Source organism: Helianthus annuus, chromosome 15 (assembly GCF_002127325.2).
Source record: "Helianthus annuus cultivar XRQ/B chromosome 15, HanXRQr2.0-SUNRISE, whole genome shotgun sequence".
NCBI lineage: Eukaryota > Viridiplantae > Streptophyta > Magnoliopsida > Asterales > Asteraceae > Helianthus > Helianthus annuus.
Window position 1 is genome coordinate 154132708 of NC_035447.2, and position 19146 is coordinate 154151853.

General features: G+C 38.6%; 2 protein-coding genes and 1 long non-coding RNA gene across 5 annotated transcripts; 1 reads left to right on the plus strand and 2 right to left on the minus strand.

Moving 5' to 3' along the window:
* Positions 1-268: 268 nt before the first annotated feature.
* On the minus strand, positions 269-985 carry LOC110914430 (uncharacterized mitochondrial protein AtMg00810-like). The gene has a single exon (XM_022159223.1). The coding sequence runs from the start codon at positions 983-985 to the stop codon at positions 269-271; it is 717 nt and encodes a 238-aa protein (XP_022014915.1).
* Positions 986-6150: 5165 nt separating this feature from the next.
* LOC110912823 lies at positions 6151-10639 on the plus strand. 3 transcript variants are annotated; one of them, XR_004881366.1, is made up of 4 exons: positions 6151-6711; positions 6852-6975; positions 7069-9345; positions 10126-10639. It is a non-coding gene; the product is annotated as an uncharacterized LOC110912823 (long non-coding RNA). The 3 variants fall into 3 exon arrangements; XR_002578171.2 differs by having other exon boundaries at positions 8488-9345; XR_004881365.1 differs by having other exon boundaries at positions 6852-9345.
* A 1442-nt stretch (positions 10640-12081) lies between these two features.
* Positions 12082-16702, minus strand: LOC118487547. The gene is made up of 6 exons (XM_035984488.1): positions 16563-16702; positions 15779-15867; positions 15526-15684; positions 14790-14900; positions 12833-12951; positions 12082-12708 (listed from the first exon to the last, which is right to left on the minus strand). The coding sequence occupies exons 1-6, from the start codon at positions 16700-16702 to the stop codon at positions 12082-12084; spliced, it is 1245 nt and encodes a 414-aa protein (XP_035840381.1).
* Positions 16703-19146: the final 2444 nt, after the last annotated feature.

Here is a 19146-nt window from a genome sequence, read left to right on the forward strand (position 1 = left end):
GAAGATAGCGGCTTTATGAAAATAGCACAATTTGATCCTCTGTTGAGATGAACTTTACATTGAGTTTGCCCTGTGAGACTTATTCGTGAACAAAGTGGTAATCGACTTCAATATGTTTGGTGCCGGTGTGGAAAACTGGATTAGTAGTGAGATATGTAGCACCAAGATTGTTGCACCAAAGAGTGGGAGCTCCACTGTCTAAAGCGAGTTCACGAAGAAGTGATTTGAGCCAAAGTAATTCAGCAACGGTGTCAGCAATGGCTTTGTATTATGTTTCTGTTGAAGAGCGAGAAACCGTTTTCTGCTTCTTAGCCGACCAAGAAATAAGATTAGAGCATAGGTAGATGGCAAATCCCCCCGTCGAGCGCCGGTCGATAGGGCAACCAGCCCAATCAGAATCGGAAAAGGCCCGAAGATCAGTGGGCCAATGAGAATCAGAGAAGGCCTGTAAACGATACCCTATGTTATGGCGAATCCAAAGACCCATGTTGGTCGTGCCTTTCAAGTAGTGCAGTGTATGTTTAACGGCGGACCAGTGATTTTCTGTAGGAGCATGCCTGAATCGACAAACCCGATTTACAGCAAAAGCAATGTCGGGTCGAGAAAGAGTAGCATATTGAAGAGCTCCAACGGTTTGCCGGTAACGAGAGGGATCTTCAAGTAAAGGGCTGTGATCAGGAAGGAGCACATGAGAGGTGCTCATGGGGGTGGAGATGGGCTTGCAATCTCCTAAACCAGCCAGGTGCAGTATATCAGCAATGTACTTTCGTTTCGATAAGACAAGATCAGAATTCTTGTGAATAAGTTCCACTCCAAGAAAATAATGAAGCTGACCCAAGTCTTTAAGGGCATAAAGAGAATTGAGACTCCCAATAATGTTGGTAATAGTGTTGGAATCATTCCCGGTGATGATAATATCATCAACATAAACAAGAAGATAAATAAGTAAGCCCGAGGAGTTGAGAATGAACAATGAGGGATCCATTTTAGACCCATAAAATCCCAACTGAATAAGACTGGTAGACAGTTTGTTGAACTAGGCACAAGGTGCCTGTTTAAGACCATAAAGAGACTTGTTAAGTAGACAGACATGATCCGGTTTGTTAGGATCAACGAAGCCTAGTGGTTGGCGCATATAAACCATTTCTGCAAGATCACCATGTAAAAATGCTGTCTGAATATCCAACTGTCGCAAGGACCACCGATTTGTAATAGCCAAGGACAGAATAGTCCAAATGGTAGTCGGTTTTATAACAGGGTTGAATGTCTCATGATAGTCAACACCATGCCGTTGATGAAAACCCTTTGCAACCAAGCGTGCTTTGTTCCTGCTAATTTTCCCGTTTTCATCGGTTTTCAACCTGTAAACCCATTTGCAAGCAACCACGTTAGTATTAGGGACAGGTGGAGCAAGAGTCCACGTACCATTCTTATAGAGCGCGTCCAATTCCTCGGACATAGCATGGCGCCATTCAGGGTACTTGTTGGCAATGGTAAAAGAGGTGGGTTCAACAGGTAGAGAGGAAGGGGTGGTGGCGGTGTAAGCAGCTAGATTGTACCGAACCGGCTGTTTAGGATGTTGCCGAAGATTGGCAGGCCTGGATCGGGTAGCTGCTGGTTGATTAACGGTGGGGGCAGTGGAAGGATGAGACAAAACTGATGGACCCGAGAAAGATGATGTGGAGGTGGATTGAGCTGTGGGTGACAAGCTGTGAGAAGGTGTGTAGGTGTCAGTCGTAGGAGCTGATGGAACCGAAGGGATAGGGAAGGGGCTGTCAGTCGTAGGTGGTGGTGAAGATGGAGGTTCGACCGGAAAGTCAGGCGGTGGGTTAGGAAAGATAGAGACATAAGGGGAAGAGGGTGGTGGTGGGTTTGGTTTTGGTGATGGAGCGTAGGGAAAGATATATTCATTAAAGCGAACATGACGAGCAATGTAAATACATTCGGTTAGAGGATCGAAGCATCTATAGCCATGATGCGAGAGGCTATAGCCAAGAAACACGTAAGGCATAGAACGGAAGTGGATTTTGTTGTGGTTGTAGGGACGAAGATAGGGAAAACATTGAGAACCAAAGACTCGTAAAAACGAATAATCTGGTTTTCCGCCATAGGTGTGTTCAAATGAGGATTTGTTTGAAGAAACTCGGTAGGGAAGGTGGTTTATGAGGTAAACGGCTGTTTCAAAGGCAAAGTGCCAAAACCGTCGAGGGAGGTGAGAATGAGCCATAAGTGAAAGGCATGTTTCAACAACATGTCTGTGGCGACGCTCCACAAAACCATTTTTCTCGTTTGTGTGTGGGCAAGAGCGGCGACGAATAATACCGAGGTTACAGCAAAGTGAAGCTGGCGGACGAAATTCGCCATCCCAATCCGATTGGATGCATTTCAGTTTGGTGTTGAACTGGCGTTCAACCATGGTGATGAAATTGGTTAAAATGGCGTAAATGTCAAGTTTTTAAGATAGGGGGTAAAGCCACATGTAGCGGGTGTAATGGTCAACACATAACAAGAAATGATGGTGACCATCAAGAGACGGTGATGAGGTAGGGCCCCAAACATCACAATAAATAAGATCTAAAATATGATGACTACGAAAAGTAGAATCAGGTAAATGCAATTTAGATGATTTTCCTATTTGTCAAGAAGAACATTAATGTTTTGATAATTTATTTGAAACTGGTAAAGAACAATAAGAAACAATGGAATTAAAAACTTGAGCATGTGGATGTCCTAAGCGTTAGTGCTAAACATCTGAGGAAGCCTTGACAACAGTAAATGCAACCTTGGGTAAAGTCTTGAGTTGAGGAAGGCGGACAGAGTACAAGCCCTGTTCACTGGGGCCCGTGAGGAGGGTAGTGTGCGTATACTCGTCCTTCACAAGAAAATAAGAAGAATGAAACTCAAAAAAGACACTATTGTCAAGGTAAAACTTTTGAACTGATAAAAGGTTTTGTTTAAGCGTAGGAACATGGAGTATATCAGACAGATTAAAGGTTTTATTAGAAGAGTAGATTTTTGAGGAGCCAATATGAAAAATTGTTATAGAAGAACCGTTTGCAACAAGTAAGGAAACGTTACCATAATATGCCTTAGGATTGTCCAAGCTAGATAAGTCTGTGGTGGCATGATGTGTGGCACCAGTGTCGGGCTTCCAAGCAGTTCTAGAGGATGAAGCAGCATCCGAAAAGGCTGTAAAGTTGGCCTGAGGAGGAGGTCGTGACTGCTGAGTGTGTTGGGATTGCTGATTTGGACACTGAGAGGGTAAGTGGCCCATTCCACACCGACTGTAGTGGCCAAAAACGATGTTTTGAGTTGAAGCCCAAGAGAACTTCCTGGTGCCACCATTGTCTCTAGAACATGGAGTGAAAGATCCACGCGAGTTTCTGCGGCCACGATTGTTTCTATCACTTCGGTTGTTGTTGAATGTTCTAGATCCAAAATAGGCTTAAGGTTGTGGCGGGTTCGGATGCAGTTGATACCCCAGTTGAGAAGCAACTAATTGAATGTGTTGAAGCTGCTGTTGAAGTTGTTCAAGGTTGGGGGAAGTTGGGACAACCGATGGCTATTGACTGGGGGGCTGAGCCGTGGCAAGAAAGGTCTGTGGGTTAGGGCTTGAGTGTTTACCGACTGCATAATCATGACCAGCCAGCAGCGAATAGATTTCATTGAACGAGATAGGAGGTTTTCTCCCGAGCACGCTGCCTTTTAACCCGGTGTACTCTTCACGAAGATCTGCAAGGGTGTGCATAATGAGATCGCTATCTTTTACCGGTTCTCCGATGTTGGCGAGAGCGGTATCGTATTCTTGGGCCCTGCAGAGGTAGTCAATTGGTTTTTCATCACCCTTCATGGTGATGCGCATAAGTTGGCTTTTGAGAAAGAATTCGTGTGAGGCAGTATTGGGCGCATAGGCCCATTCCAGGGACTGCCAAACTGGACGGGAGGTTCTACCTTGAACGTGCTGGTAAGATTCTTGAGAGACTGTTAAGATAAGTAATGTTCGAATGTGAGCATCATTCGAAATCCAAGGAGTACAGCTGGGATTGTCTGTTGTAGCATCACCGACTTGTACCTTCTATTATGGACACGGGATCGTACCATCAACGTAACCAAATAGGTTATGGGATGTTAGGAACAACTCAATCATGGAACGCTAGTAGCCGTACAGTAATTGGTGGGTTTGAGAGTGAAGGGGAATTTGTGGGAATTGTGGATTGTCTTTTCTTGATGAGAGAAATTGATAATAGCCGCCATTGAAGCAGGGGGGTTGAAGAGATTGTATTGGCCAGAAGTTATGTCGGCTGGAGGTTGAAGGTCGGCAGTAGGGGTGCCGATTAGGGTTAGAGAAAGATTAGTAGTTGATTGGCTCTGATACCAAATCAAACTCACTAAATGGAATTGGTAATTGTTATTGATGAAATAATAGAATGATACAGGACAATAAATAGAGACTATTAGACCTAGGTAAATAAGGAAAAAATAACTATGGAAACTAAGGTGTTGGTTGTTTTTTCTGCGGGAAAATGCCTGCAGTCTGCAGACCACATCTGCAGGCATCTGCAGGAGAAGAGGTGGACCAAATGTCTGCAGTCTGCAAGGAGAAGAGGGTTTGTTTTTTTATATATAAAAACCTCTTCTCACACTCAACACACACACAACACATACATAACATCTCTCTGATCTGTCTCTCTGCCTCCCTCTACCACCACAACCACCGTACACCTCCACCACCACAACCAACCACCACCACTTCAGCCACCACCCATCCCGTCGCAACCACCACCACCTAACACTCACCACCACCATCTCCTCCTTCCTCCCCCACCAACCCCATCACAACCACCAAGCACCACCGCCACCACGAAGCTAAGCACCACCACTTCAGCCGCCGTCAACCACCTCCACCGAAACCCTAATTTCACCATCTTCAAGGGTTTCGATTTGGGGGTTTCTGAAGAGAGAGAGAGAGAGAGAGAGATAGAGAGAAATCGAGGGAGGAGAGAACAGTGGTGGTTGTCAGTGCCGGTGGGTTTTGACAGCGTCGAGAGAGATCGAGGGAGGAGAGAACGGCGTGGTTGTCAGTGCCGGTGAGGATTTTTTTTCTTGATTCTGTGTTCTTGATTATGTTGGTAGAGAGAAAGGTGAGAAGTGGTTAGGTCTGTGCCAAGAAGACATGGGTCAAGATCTGTGCCAAGAAGAGGTCTCGCAGACCTTTTTTAATGAAAGGTCTGCGAGAAAACAAACAAGCTGCTGCACTCAAACGTCTGCGCGCGTCTGCGTGACGCAGACATAAGTGGTCAGAAGTGCTTCTGGCCAAAAAACAAACACCACCTAAATCAAAATAACAAACTAATATATAATTCTGGTCTAATAGGAGATACTCATGAATTGAAAGGAGCTGTTTATATAAAGACTCTAGTGTAACACTACTTTGTTACAAGGTCGTTGTTTTTAGTTTTTTATCTTAAAAAACTAAAGTCTTATTACTTTACTACTCATCAAAACATCATGCTCTTCATGTCAATGTCCAATTTACATACTAGAAATATGGAATATAAACTTCTACCGCTATTTTTGGTTGAATGGAACAAAGTGTTACAAATCCATAATGGTTTGTGGCTCTTCGTAATAGAGTGAATTTAATATGAGTCACTAGTACAATATTAAGCAAACTTGATGGTTAAATTGGTAATTTAACACCAAGTTTTTAAGATGGCATACTAAGGGTATGTTTGACTAAGCTTTTCCAACCTAACTTATGACTTATTGACTTAATCAAAAAGCTAAAAAAAGTTTTAGTGTTTGGCAAACCTAAAAACCCTTTTCAAAATGACTTTTTGAAAAGGAGAAAAAGTTATCAATAAGTCATTTTTGAGAAGCTGGGGGCTTGTGACTTTTTGATTAGCTTATAACTTTTCAATGATCAAATTACCAGATTACCCCTAATTTAACACTCCTTATATTTGTTGACTTATGAAAGAATGTCCCTTTTAGTCGTTTTACATCAATAAGCTAAGCCAAACACTTTTTAAAAAATAATTTATTGACTTATTTATTTTTCCAATCCCATAAGCTAATTCAAACACTATTTAAAAAAAATTAATTTTCAAAAAATTTATAAATCAATGTACTTTAAGCTTAGTCAAACATGCCCTAAGACTGTTCAGTGTTCTCAACGTTCTTCCATTTGGTTTCTGCCTCAGCTTTGCCATATTTAATTCACAATTCAGTGCCATATTCATCAATCGCCTTTTTTAGCCCCGTAACCGTCTGAAATTGGCTTATAAAACTAGTGGTCGGTTCAGATTTATGATAAACTCTTTTCTCTTGTTCTTCCCCAAAAAACCTAGGGTTAGACTTGAGAGTGAAGATGGCATGAGCCCAAACGTCGGCATACCATCACCGGAAGGGCATGTATACGTTTTTATTTTAGTCGTAAATTCCCAAGATCCTTCAATTGAGTCTTTATTATGTCGATCTGGTGTTAATTTCATGTTTTGCTATTACCTGGTCTTTACTCGTGTTTGTAATTGTACTGCTTGTTTGATTTGTTACAAGGGTTTTGAATAACCACCTTGAAATTTCTTCTTTTCTCAAGATCAATATCAAGATCCTAGTGTCGGCTGTAGTTACAAATGCTGAATGTTGATTGTGATCGCTACATAAACAACAGTAAAGCCCTGTATTCCCACAACGGTCGTGTTCTTTAATGTATGTACATAGATATAACTGAAAGATCTGATTTCAAATGTCCATCAGATTACATAGATATAAAAGATCTGATTTCAAATGTCCATCAGATCTTGTTGTGAAATTTTAGTAACATATTGTTTTCTTTTTTGTTTGTTAAGATCAACATGAAAGGGCTGGATGGACCTGTTTATGTGGGAACCAGCATATGAGGCAAAACCTGCAGCTGCTTGCAAAAAATGCTGTTGTTTTGCAAAGGAGAAAACCCAAATACATGCACTCGAGGTAATTACAACTTTTAGTGACCTTGTTATTCTTGTTCAAACATGAGTATTTGTGACAATAATTGATAGTGAGAACACATCCTTAATGCCTCAGATAAAGTTTGAGAAGAAACATAAAATAAGATGAATATGCTGCTTACTGGATGTTGTTTAATTTTTTCTTTCGTAATTTGTTTTCGCTTATTGTTGGGATTTAAATGGGTTTTAATTGGCTTGAGGTTTTGCTATGATGAAGACAAAAAGCCTTTTTTGGTTTTTGTTGTCTTTTTTTTTTCCTCGCAATTGTCCCTGTGAGGCTACGGTGATGTGATTACAGTTAAACATGTCCATTAGTTTAGAAACTTGATAAAAAATTGTGTGCCAACCCACTTGATCCGACCCGTTTAGCCAATTCTACTTCTTAATATACAGTTTCTTTCTGGGGTTGAATTACATGTTATGTTGTTTGGCTGGTTATTCATGCATGGTTAAGCTATTTCCTAATCAAAGGAGATCTTCTTGAGGCTAAAGTTGTTTAATGGTAGAAAGGTAAGCATGGGCAATGCTTTCTTTTGGTTCTCCTTTAAACCTCTTTTTACAGTAGCATCTTGGTATCATGTGTAAAATTAGACTGCACCGGAACAGGTTTAGGATCAAAATAGGTAGACTGTCCACGTACTGCTGTACGAAAACATGGTGGATGTGCCCTGTTCGGTTGACTCACACTCGCCTCCAGTTGCCCCATATTCATCGTTAATAACATAGTCATCTCAATAAAAAAAATCGAGAGAATGACCGGGATCTACTTAATGGACAGAAATTGAAAATTTAATTATTCAGAAGATTAAGCACTAGAAAACAAACACAATAAGAAAAACTTATACCTTCCCGTTTTTTTATTTCACGTGACTTTCTTTTGCTGCACTACTGGAACCAACCCAAAACCTTCTCTTCAAGGATTCATACATCAACTGTTTCATGATAGGCAACCTGACAAATTAAGTCACTAATAACGCTCAAAATATCGTAGCAGATACAGGAATCAATACAAGCTTTGCAAAAAAAAAAAAAAAAAAAAAAAAACACATTCAAAGCAATAGGCACAAATGCATTATGCAATTCTCAACATATTATTGGTTTTGAAACGAACTCCCCTTGTATATGTATATATAATAACCTCTTTATGTGTTATAAATAATGTTGGAGATGTTGTCTTCAGCCCAGTCCATTACGGCTAGCCAAGAATTAGAGAGAAGGGAAAGGGTTCGACCGACCCTAACCCTAATGGGCTTTAAGTGTTTTAGGCCTAGATGTTTAGTTACTTGTTTAGCAAGGTACTAACCCTAATTCTAGCTTATAAATATATCTCCTGTACTTATAATCATTATCACTCAATAAAATACAAACCCTAGTTGCCCTCGTGGACGTAGGTTACATACTGTGACCGAACCACGTAAATCTCGTGTCTACTTTTCTTATTGCTTTCGTTTATTGATCTCGTGTGTGTGCTTTAACTCCTAACAACTGGTATCAGATCTTGGGCTCTTGATCAAGAACACACACCAGCCGCCTACCACCTCCTGCCTCCGGCCGCCGCTGCAAACCCTAATTAGGATTTCGCCTCTGCCACCTAGCCGCCGCTAGGGTTTCCGTCGCCGACACCCACCGACCCGCTGCAGTTTCGTAGCTTTGCTCCAGGGCAACCGAGTACCGCCGCCGCCACCTAACCCAGATTAGGGTTTTGCTAGCCGTCGCCTACCATCTTGCCGGAACCGCAGATGCGCCGCCGCCGCCGCTCAAACAGAAGGATTTTCGATTTTCGCTGCTGCGGTTTTCGGGTTTTTCTGCACGTTTTTTGAGGTCAAATTTCAGGGTTGTTTTTTCAGTTTATTCTCTCACGTTCTCTGGTTAGTTTCTGTTATTCAGCAAAGATGATGTCTAATGATGGAAAAGTCAGAATTGAGAAGTTTGATGGGAAGAATTTCTGATGGTGGAAGATGTAGCCTTAGGATTTGCTAATACATAAGGATCTGGATGTAGCCTTAGAGCCTCCTCCTGCACCTGAAAGGATAACTGGACATCCATTGACAAGAAGACTATGTCAACTATCAGGCTCACTCTTTCTATAATGTTGGCTACAATATTTTTGAACAAACCTCAGCACGAGGAATCATAAAGGCTTTGTCAAATATGTATGAGAAGCCGTCTACTACCAACAAGGTGTTTCTGATACAGGAGTTAGTCAACACCCGCATGAAAGAGGGAAGTTCTGTTTATTGAGCATATTAATTTGTTTAATTCTCACTTGTCTCGTTTGAATTCAGTAAAATTCAAGATAGATGATGAACAACAAGCACGCCTACTTTTGTCCTCATTACCGATAGCTAGTCAGGTAATTTGCAGTATTACATGGTAATTAAGACTAATTTTTCTTTCCATTACAATAGTTTCTATTGAAGTTACAAGATTAAACTTGCTTATTGTATGGATCTAAATAGGGTTTTTCTAATACCCGCTTTTTGGTATGGAACCATGTTCGGTTATGATTGCGTATAGAAAACCAGGTAGGGTTTGGGTACAATTATCAAGAAGAAAAACCAACCCTATGTACCTGGGTAGGGTATAATTAGGGTCGAGTATTAACCGAACAGGTTTTTGTAACCATTTTTTTAAACACTCAAAAATAAATTCATTTGGAAGTCAAATTTGGTTTGTTAATTATAATATATTACAATGACATAAATTCACTCAAGTACAAATTATTTAATTCATAACATGCATTTAAAAAAAAATAAATATAAGTTGTAAAGTAAACATAAAAGTATACTTTAAAAAGCCGGTTATCAAAAAAACCGGTTCTGGTTAATTTGGGTATAAATCGGGTATGGTTCTTGGTACGGGTATTGAAGTAAACATAAAAGTATACTTTAAAAAGCCGGGTATTAAAAAAAACCGGTTCTGGTTAATTTGAGTATAAATCAGGTATGGTTCTTGATACGGCTATTGAGCTCAATATATATATATATATGTATCATGTCCATACCCTACGTGTAGAAAATACTCGGGTACAAAAAACCGGTTCTGGTTTGGGGTATGGGTTTTTTGTGCACTGATATTTGAATCCAGTTCATTATGTATCATATCAGTCCCTAAGTGTTGCTATCATTTACAGTTCTGCATATCAAGTCCATCCACGAGAACAAAGCGGAACACAATAAGGTTCTTACCTTAGTGAAGTTTTGTTGTGAGAAAAATGACAAGATACGGAATATACGAGGTGGATTTGAAGATGCACTTATTCTTGTTGTGAAGAATGAAATTCCTAAGGTTATAGAGCAAATCACCTGATTTTGTCCACAATCGATCCAGAAATTAAGGGACGATACTTATACACTCTACCAACTTTCAATAATTAACTGATGTGAAAAATCTTACAACTTTTTGGGGTAAGAGCATCATGAAGATTCTTTCTTGGAAGACAAGGATAAAAACCTTTTGTACTTAGCTACAAAATTGGTACATGAAGACAAACTCAATAAGGTTACTAGTGCAGCATTATAAATGCAAAGGGAGCTACAGTGGTTTAAGGTGAAAATGTTGTTATTTACATTTAAAGAATTGAAATTAGTTTGAATTCACTTGTAATATATATTCTAATTATAGGAAATAAGTAAAATATTGCCACCCGAACGGATGAAATCCCGCAACAGGGAAAACGAAACACCAATGATGGTGTTTAAAAAAGAACATATTAATATGAGACAAAAGGGTGAAGATTGGATGAAGCTAGGGCTGTAAACGAACCAAACGAACACGAACAAGCCCTTGTTCATGTTCGTTCGTTAAGGAAATAAATTTTTTCACGAACGTTCATGAACACTTACCGAACGGGATTTTGTTCGTGTTCTCGTTCATTAAGGAAATGAACGTGTTCACGAACGGTTCACGAACAGAACACAAATAAATCGACGAAAGCGACATTGAGAAAAGATGAATGAATGCTGGAACTTGAAGCAATAATAGTAGAACGGAGGATGATAGTGTTCGTCAATGTGAATATTGAGAAAAGATAGGGGAACGATGCATAAGCACGGTGGGAATCGAGTTTTCTATTTTAATTTTTAGGATGATAAAATAAATAAAAGTTAAAGAATATAAAAATTTTAGATAAAATAAGTAAAAGTACAAAAAAACTCATGAACAATACAAACAAACGAACATGAACGTATGTTCACGAACACATTACCGAATGTTCACGAACACAATTGAACGAACGAGACCTTTGTTCATGTTCGTTCATTTAACTAATCGAACGAAATTTCTTGTTCGTGTTCGTTCATTTATTAAACAAACGAACGTAAACGAACTTCCCGCCGAACAGTTCACGAACTGTTCGCTGAACGTTCGGTTCATTTACAGCCCTAGATGAAGCAAACAACCGGCTCGTACACAATCACAACGGCCCTTATCATTATAATGGTTTTCTCAACGATCATTACTGTGCCTTGGGGGAACAATGGGGAGACTGAGATGGTAATATATAAAGACAAGTTGAGCTATATGATATGTTGTTACTCGGTTTGGATCTCGTTTTTCACATCCACCTCCTTGCTGTTGTTTCTTTCCATCCTCACAGAACGTTATGCAGAAAGGGATTTTCTTAAAAGATTACCTATGAGATTAATATTTGGGCTTGTCATGCTATTCATGTCTGTCACAACCATGGTGATAGCCTATAGTGCAGCATTTTATATCATTTCTGTGTCTGAGCATGAGAAGTCGAAGTCGAGGCACCTGGTCCCAATTTGCCTAATGACAAGCCTACCAATTTCTTTATTTGTGACACTGCAATTACCATTGCTTGTTGATCTTATCTCGTCAACATATGGTCGTGAGTCTTTGGTAACCAAAAGGAGCTTACGAAAACAACATAAGAGTTAGGTATTTTTCTTTTTCTTTTGGTGGTATTTTGTTTGGTTGGATTTATCATCTATGTACCTAATGAATTAGCTATCATGTACCAGCCTATAATATAGGCTAGATTATCTTAGCTAATTATTTATGTACATAGATGATAAATTCAACCAAACAAAATACCTCCAAAAGAAAAAGAAAAAGTAGCCATCTTTTATGTCTTTTTTGTAAGTTCTCTTTGGTTACCAAAGATTCCACGACCATATGTTGATGACATTAGATCAACAAGCAATGGTAATTGCAGTGTCACAAATGAAGCAATTGGTAGGCTTGTCATTAGGCAAATTGGGACCAGGTGCCTCGACTTCTCATGCTCAGACACAGACATGATACAAAATGCTGCACTGTACGCTATCACCATGGTTGTGACAGACATGAGTTGCGTGACAAGCCCAAATATTAATCTCTTAGGTAATCTTTTGAGAAAATCCCCTTCTGCATAATGTTCTATGAGGATGGAAAGAAACAACTGCAAGGAGGCGGATGTGAAAAACGAGATCCAAACCGAGTAACAATATATCATATAGCTCAACTTGTCTTTATAAATTGCCATCTCAGTCTCCCCATTGTTCCCCCAAGGCACAGTAATGATCGTCGAGAAAACCATTATAATGATAAGGGCCGTTGTGATTGTGTATGAGCCGGTTGTTTGCTTCATCCAATCTTCACCCTTTTGTCTTGGATTACTATGTTCTTTTTTAAGCACCATCATTGGTGTTTCGTTTTCGTTTTCCCTGTTGCGGGATTTCATCCATTCGGGCGACACTGTTTTACTTATTTCCTGTAATTAGAATATATATTACAAGTGAATTCAAACTAATTTCAATTATTTAAATGTAAATAACAACATTTTCACCTTAAAACCATTGTAGTTCCCTTTGCATTTGTAACGCTGCACCAGTAACCTTATTGAGTTTGTCTTCCGGTACCAATTTTGCAGCTAAGTACAAAAGATTTTTATCCTTGTCTTCCAAGAAAGAATCTTCATGATGCTCGTACCCCAAAAAGTTGTAAGATTTTTCACCTAGTTAGTTATTGAAAGTTGGTAGAGTGTATATGTATCACCCCTTAATTTCTAGATCGATTGTGGAAAAAATCAGGTGATTTGCTCTATAACCTTAGGAATTTTATTCTTCACATCAAGAATGAGTGCATCTTTAAATCCATTTCGTATATTCCGTATCTTGTCATTTTTCTCACAGCAAAACTTCAGTAAAGTAAGAACCTTATTGTGTTTGGTTTTGTCCTCATGGATGGACTTGATATGCGGAACTATAAATGATAGCAACACTTAGGGACTTTATATGATACATAATGAACTGGATTCAAATAGCGGTGCACAAAAAACCCGTACCCGAAACCAGAACCAGTTTTTTTGTACCCGGGTATTTTCTACACGTAGGGTATGGATATGATATACATATTGAGCTCAATACCCGTACCAAGAACCATACCTGATTTATACCCAAATTAACCAGAACCGTTTTCTTTAATACCTGACTTTTTAAAGTATACTTTTATGTTTACTTTACAACTTATATTTATTTTTTTTTAAATGCATGTTTTGAATTAAATAATTTGTACTTAAGTGAATTTATGACATTGTAATATATTATAATATAATTATTTACAAACCAAATTTGACTTCCAAATGAATTTATTTTTGAGTGTTTAAAAAACGCTTACAAAAACCTGTTCGGTTAATACCCGACCGTAATTATACCCAACCCGGGTACATAGGGTTGGTTTTTCTTCTTGATAATTGTACCCAAACCCTACCCGGTTTTTCTATACGCAATCATAACCGAACATGGTTCCATACCCAAAACCGGGTATTAGAAAAACCCGATTTGGATCCATACAATAAGCAAGTTTAGTGTTGTAACTTCAATAGGAACAATTGTAATGGAAAGAAAAATTAGAGTCTTAATTACCATGTAATACTGCTAATTCCCAAAATTTGACACAAATCCTCTCCATAACTAAACAAGAAATCAGATTAGGTTATATGAATTAAAGAAGCATAATCACATAGAACTTAACTAAAAATGCTACAACAAACAACTAGGCCACACCACACCCAGTTATAGAGACCCGGATGGTTAAAAGTTTAATCATAAACCAGTTTAAAACATATATTTCGTTTAAACATCACCAGCTTAGGTTTTTGTGTATGTGTGATTGTATCTCGAGCTCGTTTATTAGGACGCCTTGTTTTCAACGCGAGCTCGACTCACTTACATCATTGCATAAATTTGAGACATGAAGGTGGAATATACTTAATTTGACCCTCAGGTGACAACTTGAAATTAGCATACTTAATTTAAAGATCGAAACCGAAACGATCCGACTAAAATGAAACAAAAAGGACTGAAAAAATCGAAACGAAACAAGAAAAACTAGAAAGATCGAAATTGATCCGAAATGAAACCGACCAAACCAATACAAAAAAAAGAACCGAAACCCATTCCGATCATTTCTTAGTTGTCGACCCGCTTTGACCCAAAAGTAAGAAGATGGAATTTCAACTGGCCCATTGTAACCTATTTAGTTATAATATCCTACCCAAACCAACCCATATAGTTTTAAAAGCAACCAAAACTGACCCCCTTCGAAGGCTTTGAGTCAAGATTGCCCCCTCTAATTTTAAGCAAGTTGTTGACCCTCAACCTTTGTTTTCTTCCTGGTTTTATGATTAAAGTCTTAAACATTGTAAGTTTTTAATCTGGTCGATCATTCGATTCCTTCCTTTTCCACCAACAATTGGAAATCAATTTGGTGACCATTACCCAACATGACCCGACCGTTATACAATAAATTAATCTTTTTGGTTGATTTAATTAGACTTTTGGAGTCACAAACCATGGCAGACGTAGCTCTTCCAGCCGACAAGATTGGTCCTGCATTTCTCTTGGTTCTCAATATCTGGATTCTTAGGTGCATTGCTTAAGCTGCAATTCTCTACAGACACACCTTCAAAATTTAAATAAAATGCAATTAGATGATATAAATCATAATAGCTATTTAAAACCAAATTTTTCAAAACAAAAAAACCAGCCGTATTGGATATTACTAAATATAACAATTATGGTATGTCTTGTCTACAATGTAGTAAATGGACTACAATGCGATGTTAACTACCATTATGCCACTAAGAATTATTTACCAAATTACCAACAATCCATCATCACTTACCTAGCTAAGATGTTTATTTATTTATTTATTTATTGTTAAAGTTTAATTTGCTACCAACAATCCACCATCACCTACCTTGCTGAGAAGTTTATTTTTTTTTTTGGTAAAGTTTAATTTGCTTCCCTTAAGTTTTAAAGTTTTCACTTTTATCTCTCATTTTATAAAAACTTTTTGAGCCCTCGATTTTCTAATAGTGTCGGTATAATTTGCCAGTTCATCTACGTTTTACACCACGTGAGTTACTTGGTGTTATAAATTTATGATTTTCTTTTACGTTTTTTTCCCGTTTTTGTCATTGTTGGCTTCCTACTTAGAACGCTGGTAGCATGTTTTTACGCCCCGCAACGCGGGGAGCTTCCAACTAGTTAGAAAAAAAGAATTTAGAGCAAGTAGAGAAGCATACGAGAATAAACAAATCTTTGGTAGAAGTTGTATCGTTTGACACTCTGAAATGTATCCGACTTTTCCGCAAGATGATACACTGACCTCCACGAACTAGGACCATCTACTGTATCTGTATCCAGTTCATGGTAGCAGTCCTTCAGCAAGTCACATGCAAAGTCTGCAAATATGATATACAAAAACAGAAATAAATTTATATAAACAACAGCAGATAATAAAGCTAAAAGTCAACATGGATTATAAGTTAAACTCACCATAATAGTTTGCCTTGATTGTACTAGCGAGTAGCTGATGAGCGTCTATTCCCTTGAAGGGATTGCAGCAGCCACTGACGTGGGTGAGCCTAATATATTATTTGCACACTTCAAACAAATAATAAAAAATGGTTCTGTGAGAGTGGATAGCTGCGGTCTCGAGAGGGAGATACCAATCATAAAAGCCGGGGGGCCTCCTAGATTGGACATCGAATAACAAATGTGGGGCTTTGTGGACCAACTTCTGTTGCCCGGCATTATAGCAAACAACAACGCATTGGACAGAACTCTAAGACTCCCTATCGTCGTCTATCTCTATCAGATTTAAGAGATACTCATGCAAACGAACTACTTGCATGTTTACAACTGATTGCAGCACGTAGTGCATTATCTCCCATTGAAATGGGACAGGTAAATGCACATTTGTCCTGGCTGAAAATTTCTTGATCCGTCTCCCAGTCTTCCAGTTCAATAGCTCTGTACAGTGGAATGTACTCATCGAATGCTTTTGTTGTTTGACAGAGTCAAGGAAAATTTTGTTAATTAATAAGCAAGTGAACGAGATCAAAAGTCAGTCAACAAACACACAGTTTTCCTCAACAAAAGAGCGACTCTTTTTTTTATGATAAAACGAAAAATAAACAGAACAATCATCGACTAAAATCATAAATCTAATGGGTTTATATACTACCTATTTACATGTCCGGATTTGACTCAAACTCCTATTCTATGCTTAGGACTCAAACGATAAACATGAATTCCAAAAAAAAAAAAACTAATTAACAGGGTCTCCTCCTCATCCTCACCGGCCCTTGAGACCATCCTAACCACCCAAGTCGACGATGCTTCAATTTTTACAAAATTAGCAAGAATATAGAGATATACCTCTGGTGGCGGGTTCCACTTCAATTGATCGGGAGTCATACCGTATTTAAGCTCAAGCATATCCCAAATTAATTTGGCGGTTCCAAATATCCATCCTTTCACTAGCAGATCTGACCTTTCCGATTCCCTATGCTTGGCCTTAAAATCGGCAACATTCCCTTTTGAATTATCATCTTCTTTCTGGGGGTCCTTCTACTGTGTCGTTCGTCGACAAAACCAAGCAGATCATGGCAATCCAACAGGCACTCCATCTGATCCTTCCATTCACGATAATTACATGAAGGAGGCGGCAATTACATGGTTGCTATCATTTACAGTTCTGCATATCAAGTCCCTCCACGAGGAAAAAGGGAAACACAATAGAGTCCGTGTCGTACTGAAGTATTATTGTGAAAAAATGGTAAATGCAAAATATGCGAGAAGGATATGAAGACGTACTTATTCTTGCGGTAAAAAATGAAACTCCTGATGTTACAGAGCAAATCACCTGATTGTTCCATTATTGATCTAGAACACAAGGGATAATGAATACACGCTCTATCAACTTTCGCTAATTAACCGTTTTGAGAAAGGTTGCAACTTTTTGGAGTACAAGGAGACTTATCACAAGGATATGCATCAGAAAGAAAAAGAAAAAGACGAATCTTTATTTGAAGACAAACTTTTGCAATTGGCTGTAAAATTGGTACCTGAAGATAAACTCAATACGGTTACTAGTGCAGCGTTACTAATGCAAAGGGAGCTACACTAGTTTAAGGTGAACATGTTGTTCCTCACAGAATGTTATGTTATGAAGAAGGGGATTTTCTCAAAAGATTACCAACGAGATTAATATTTGGGCTTGTCACGCAATTCTTGTCTGTCACAACCATGGTGATAGCCTACAGTATAGCATTTTGTATCATGTATTCATGTCTATGTCTGAGCATGAAAGGTCGAAGTCGAGGCACCTGGTCCCAATTGCCTAATGACAAGCCTACCGATTGCTTCATTTGCGACACTACAATTACCATTGCTTGTTTATCTGATGTCGTCAACATATGGTCGTGGAATCTTTGGTAACCAAAGAGAGCTTACAAAAAAGACATAAGAAATGGCTACTTTTTCTTTTTCTTTTTATTTTGGAGGTATTTTGTTTGGTTGGATTTATCATCTATGTACATAATTAATTAGCTATCAAAATACCTCAAAAAAAAAAAAAAGAAAGAAAAAAAGAAAAAGTAGCCATCTCTTATGTCTTTTTCGTAAGCTCTATTTGGTTACCAAAGATTCCACGACCATATGTTGACGACATAAGATAAACAAGCAATGGTAACTGCAGTGTCGCAAATGAAGCAATCGGTAGGCTTGTCATTAGGAAAATTGGGACTAAGTGCGTCGACTTCGACCTCTCATGCTCAGACACAGACATGATACAAAATTCTGCACTATAGGCTACCACCATGGTTGTGACAGACATGAATAGCGTGACAAGCCCAAATATTAATCTCTTAGGTAATATTTTGAGAAAATCTCCTTCTTCATAACATAACATTCTGTGAGGATGGAAAGAAACAACAAGGAGGTGGATGTGAAAAACGAGATCCAAACCGAGTAACAATATATCATAAAGCTCAACTTGTCTTTATAAATTGCCCTCTCAATCTCCCCATTGTTCCCCCAAGGCACAGTAATGATTGTTGAGAAAACCATTATAATGATAAGGGCCGTTGTGATTATGTACGAGCCGATTGTTTGCTTCATCCAATCTCCACCCTTTTGTCTCAGATTACTATGTTCTTTTTTAAACACCATCATTGGTGTTTCGTTTTCCTTGTTGTGGGATTTCATCCGTTCGGGCGACACTATTTTGCTTATTTCCGGTAATTAGATTATATATACAAGTGAATTCAAAGTAATTTCAATTCTTTGAATGTAAAGAACAACATTTTCACCTTAATCCAGTGCAGCTCCCTTTGCATTAGTAACGCTACACTAGTAACCGTATTGAGTTTGTCTTCAGTTACGAATTTTGTAGCCAAGTGCAAAAGTTTGTCTTCAAATAAAGATTCATCTTTTTCTTTTCTTTCTGATGCATATCCTTGTGATAAGTCTCCTCGTACACCAAAAAGTTGTAAGCTTTCTCAAAATGGTTAATTATCAAAAGTTGATAGAGCATGTATTCATTATCCCTTGTGTTCCGGATCAATAATGGAAAAATCAGGTGATTTGCTCTGTAACATCAGGAGTTTCATTTTTTACCGCAAGAATAAGTACGTCTTCATATCTTTTTTGCGTATTTTGCATTTACCATTTTTTTCACAATAATACTTGAGTACGACACGAACTTTATTGTGTTTCCCATTTTCCTCGTGGAGAGACTTGATATGCGGAACTGTAAATGATAGCAACCATGTAAATGCCGCCTCCTTCATGTAATTATCATGAATGGAAGGCTCAGATGGAGTGCCAGTTGGATTGCCATGATCTGCTTGGTTTTGTCG

Bases quoted from the DNA above. Each gene is read 5' to 3' on its own strand.
- LOC110914430 (XM_022159223.1), bottom strand. From the start codon at position 985: ATGGATCCCTCATTGTTCATTCTCAACTCCTCGGGCTTACTTATTTAT.
- LOC118487547 (XM_035984488.1), bottom strand. From the start codon at position 16,702: ATGACTCCCGATCAATTGAAGTGGAACCCGCCACCAGAGGTATATCTC. The intron at 14,901-15,525 runs GTATGCTTCTCT...TAAATTTTGAAG, and splicing joins CCAAAGATTTGTTTATTCTC to GTGTGTCTGTAGAGAATTGC. The intron at 12,709-12,832 runs GTTACTGGTGCA...TTCTAATTACAG, and splicing joins CGGAAGACAAACTCAATAAG to GAAATAAGTAAAACAGTGTC.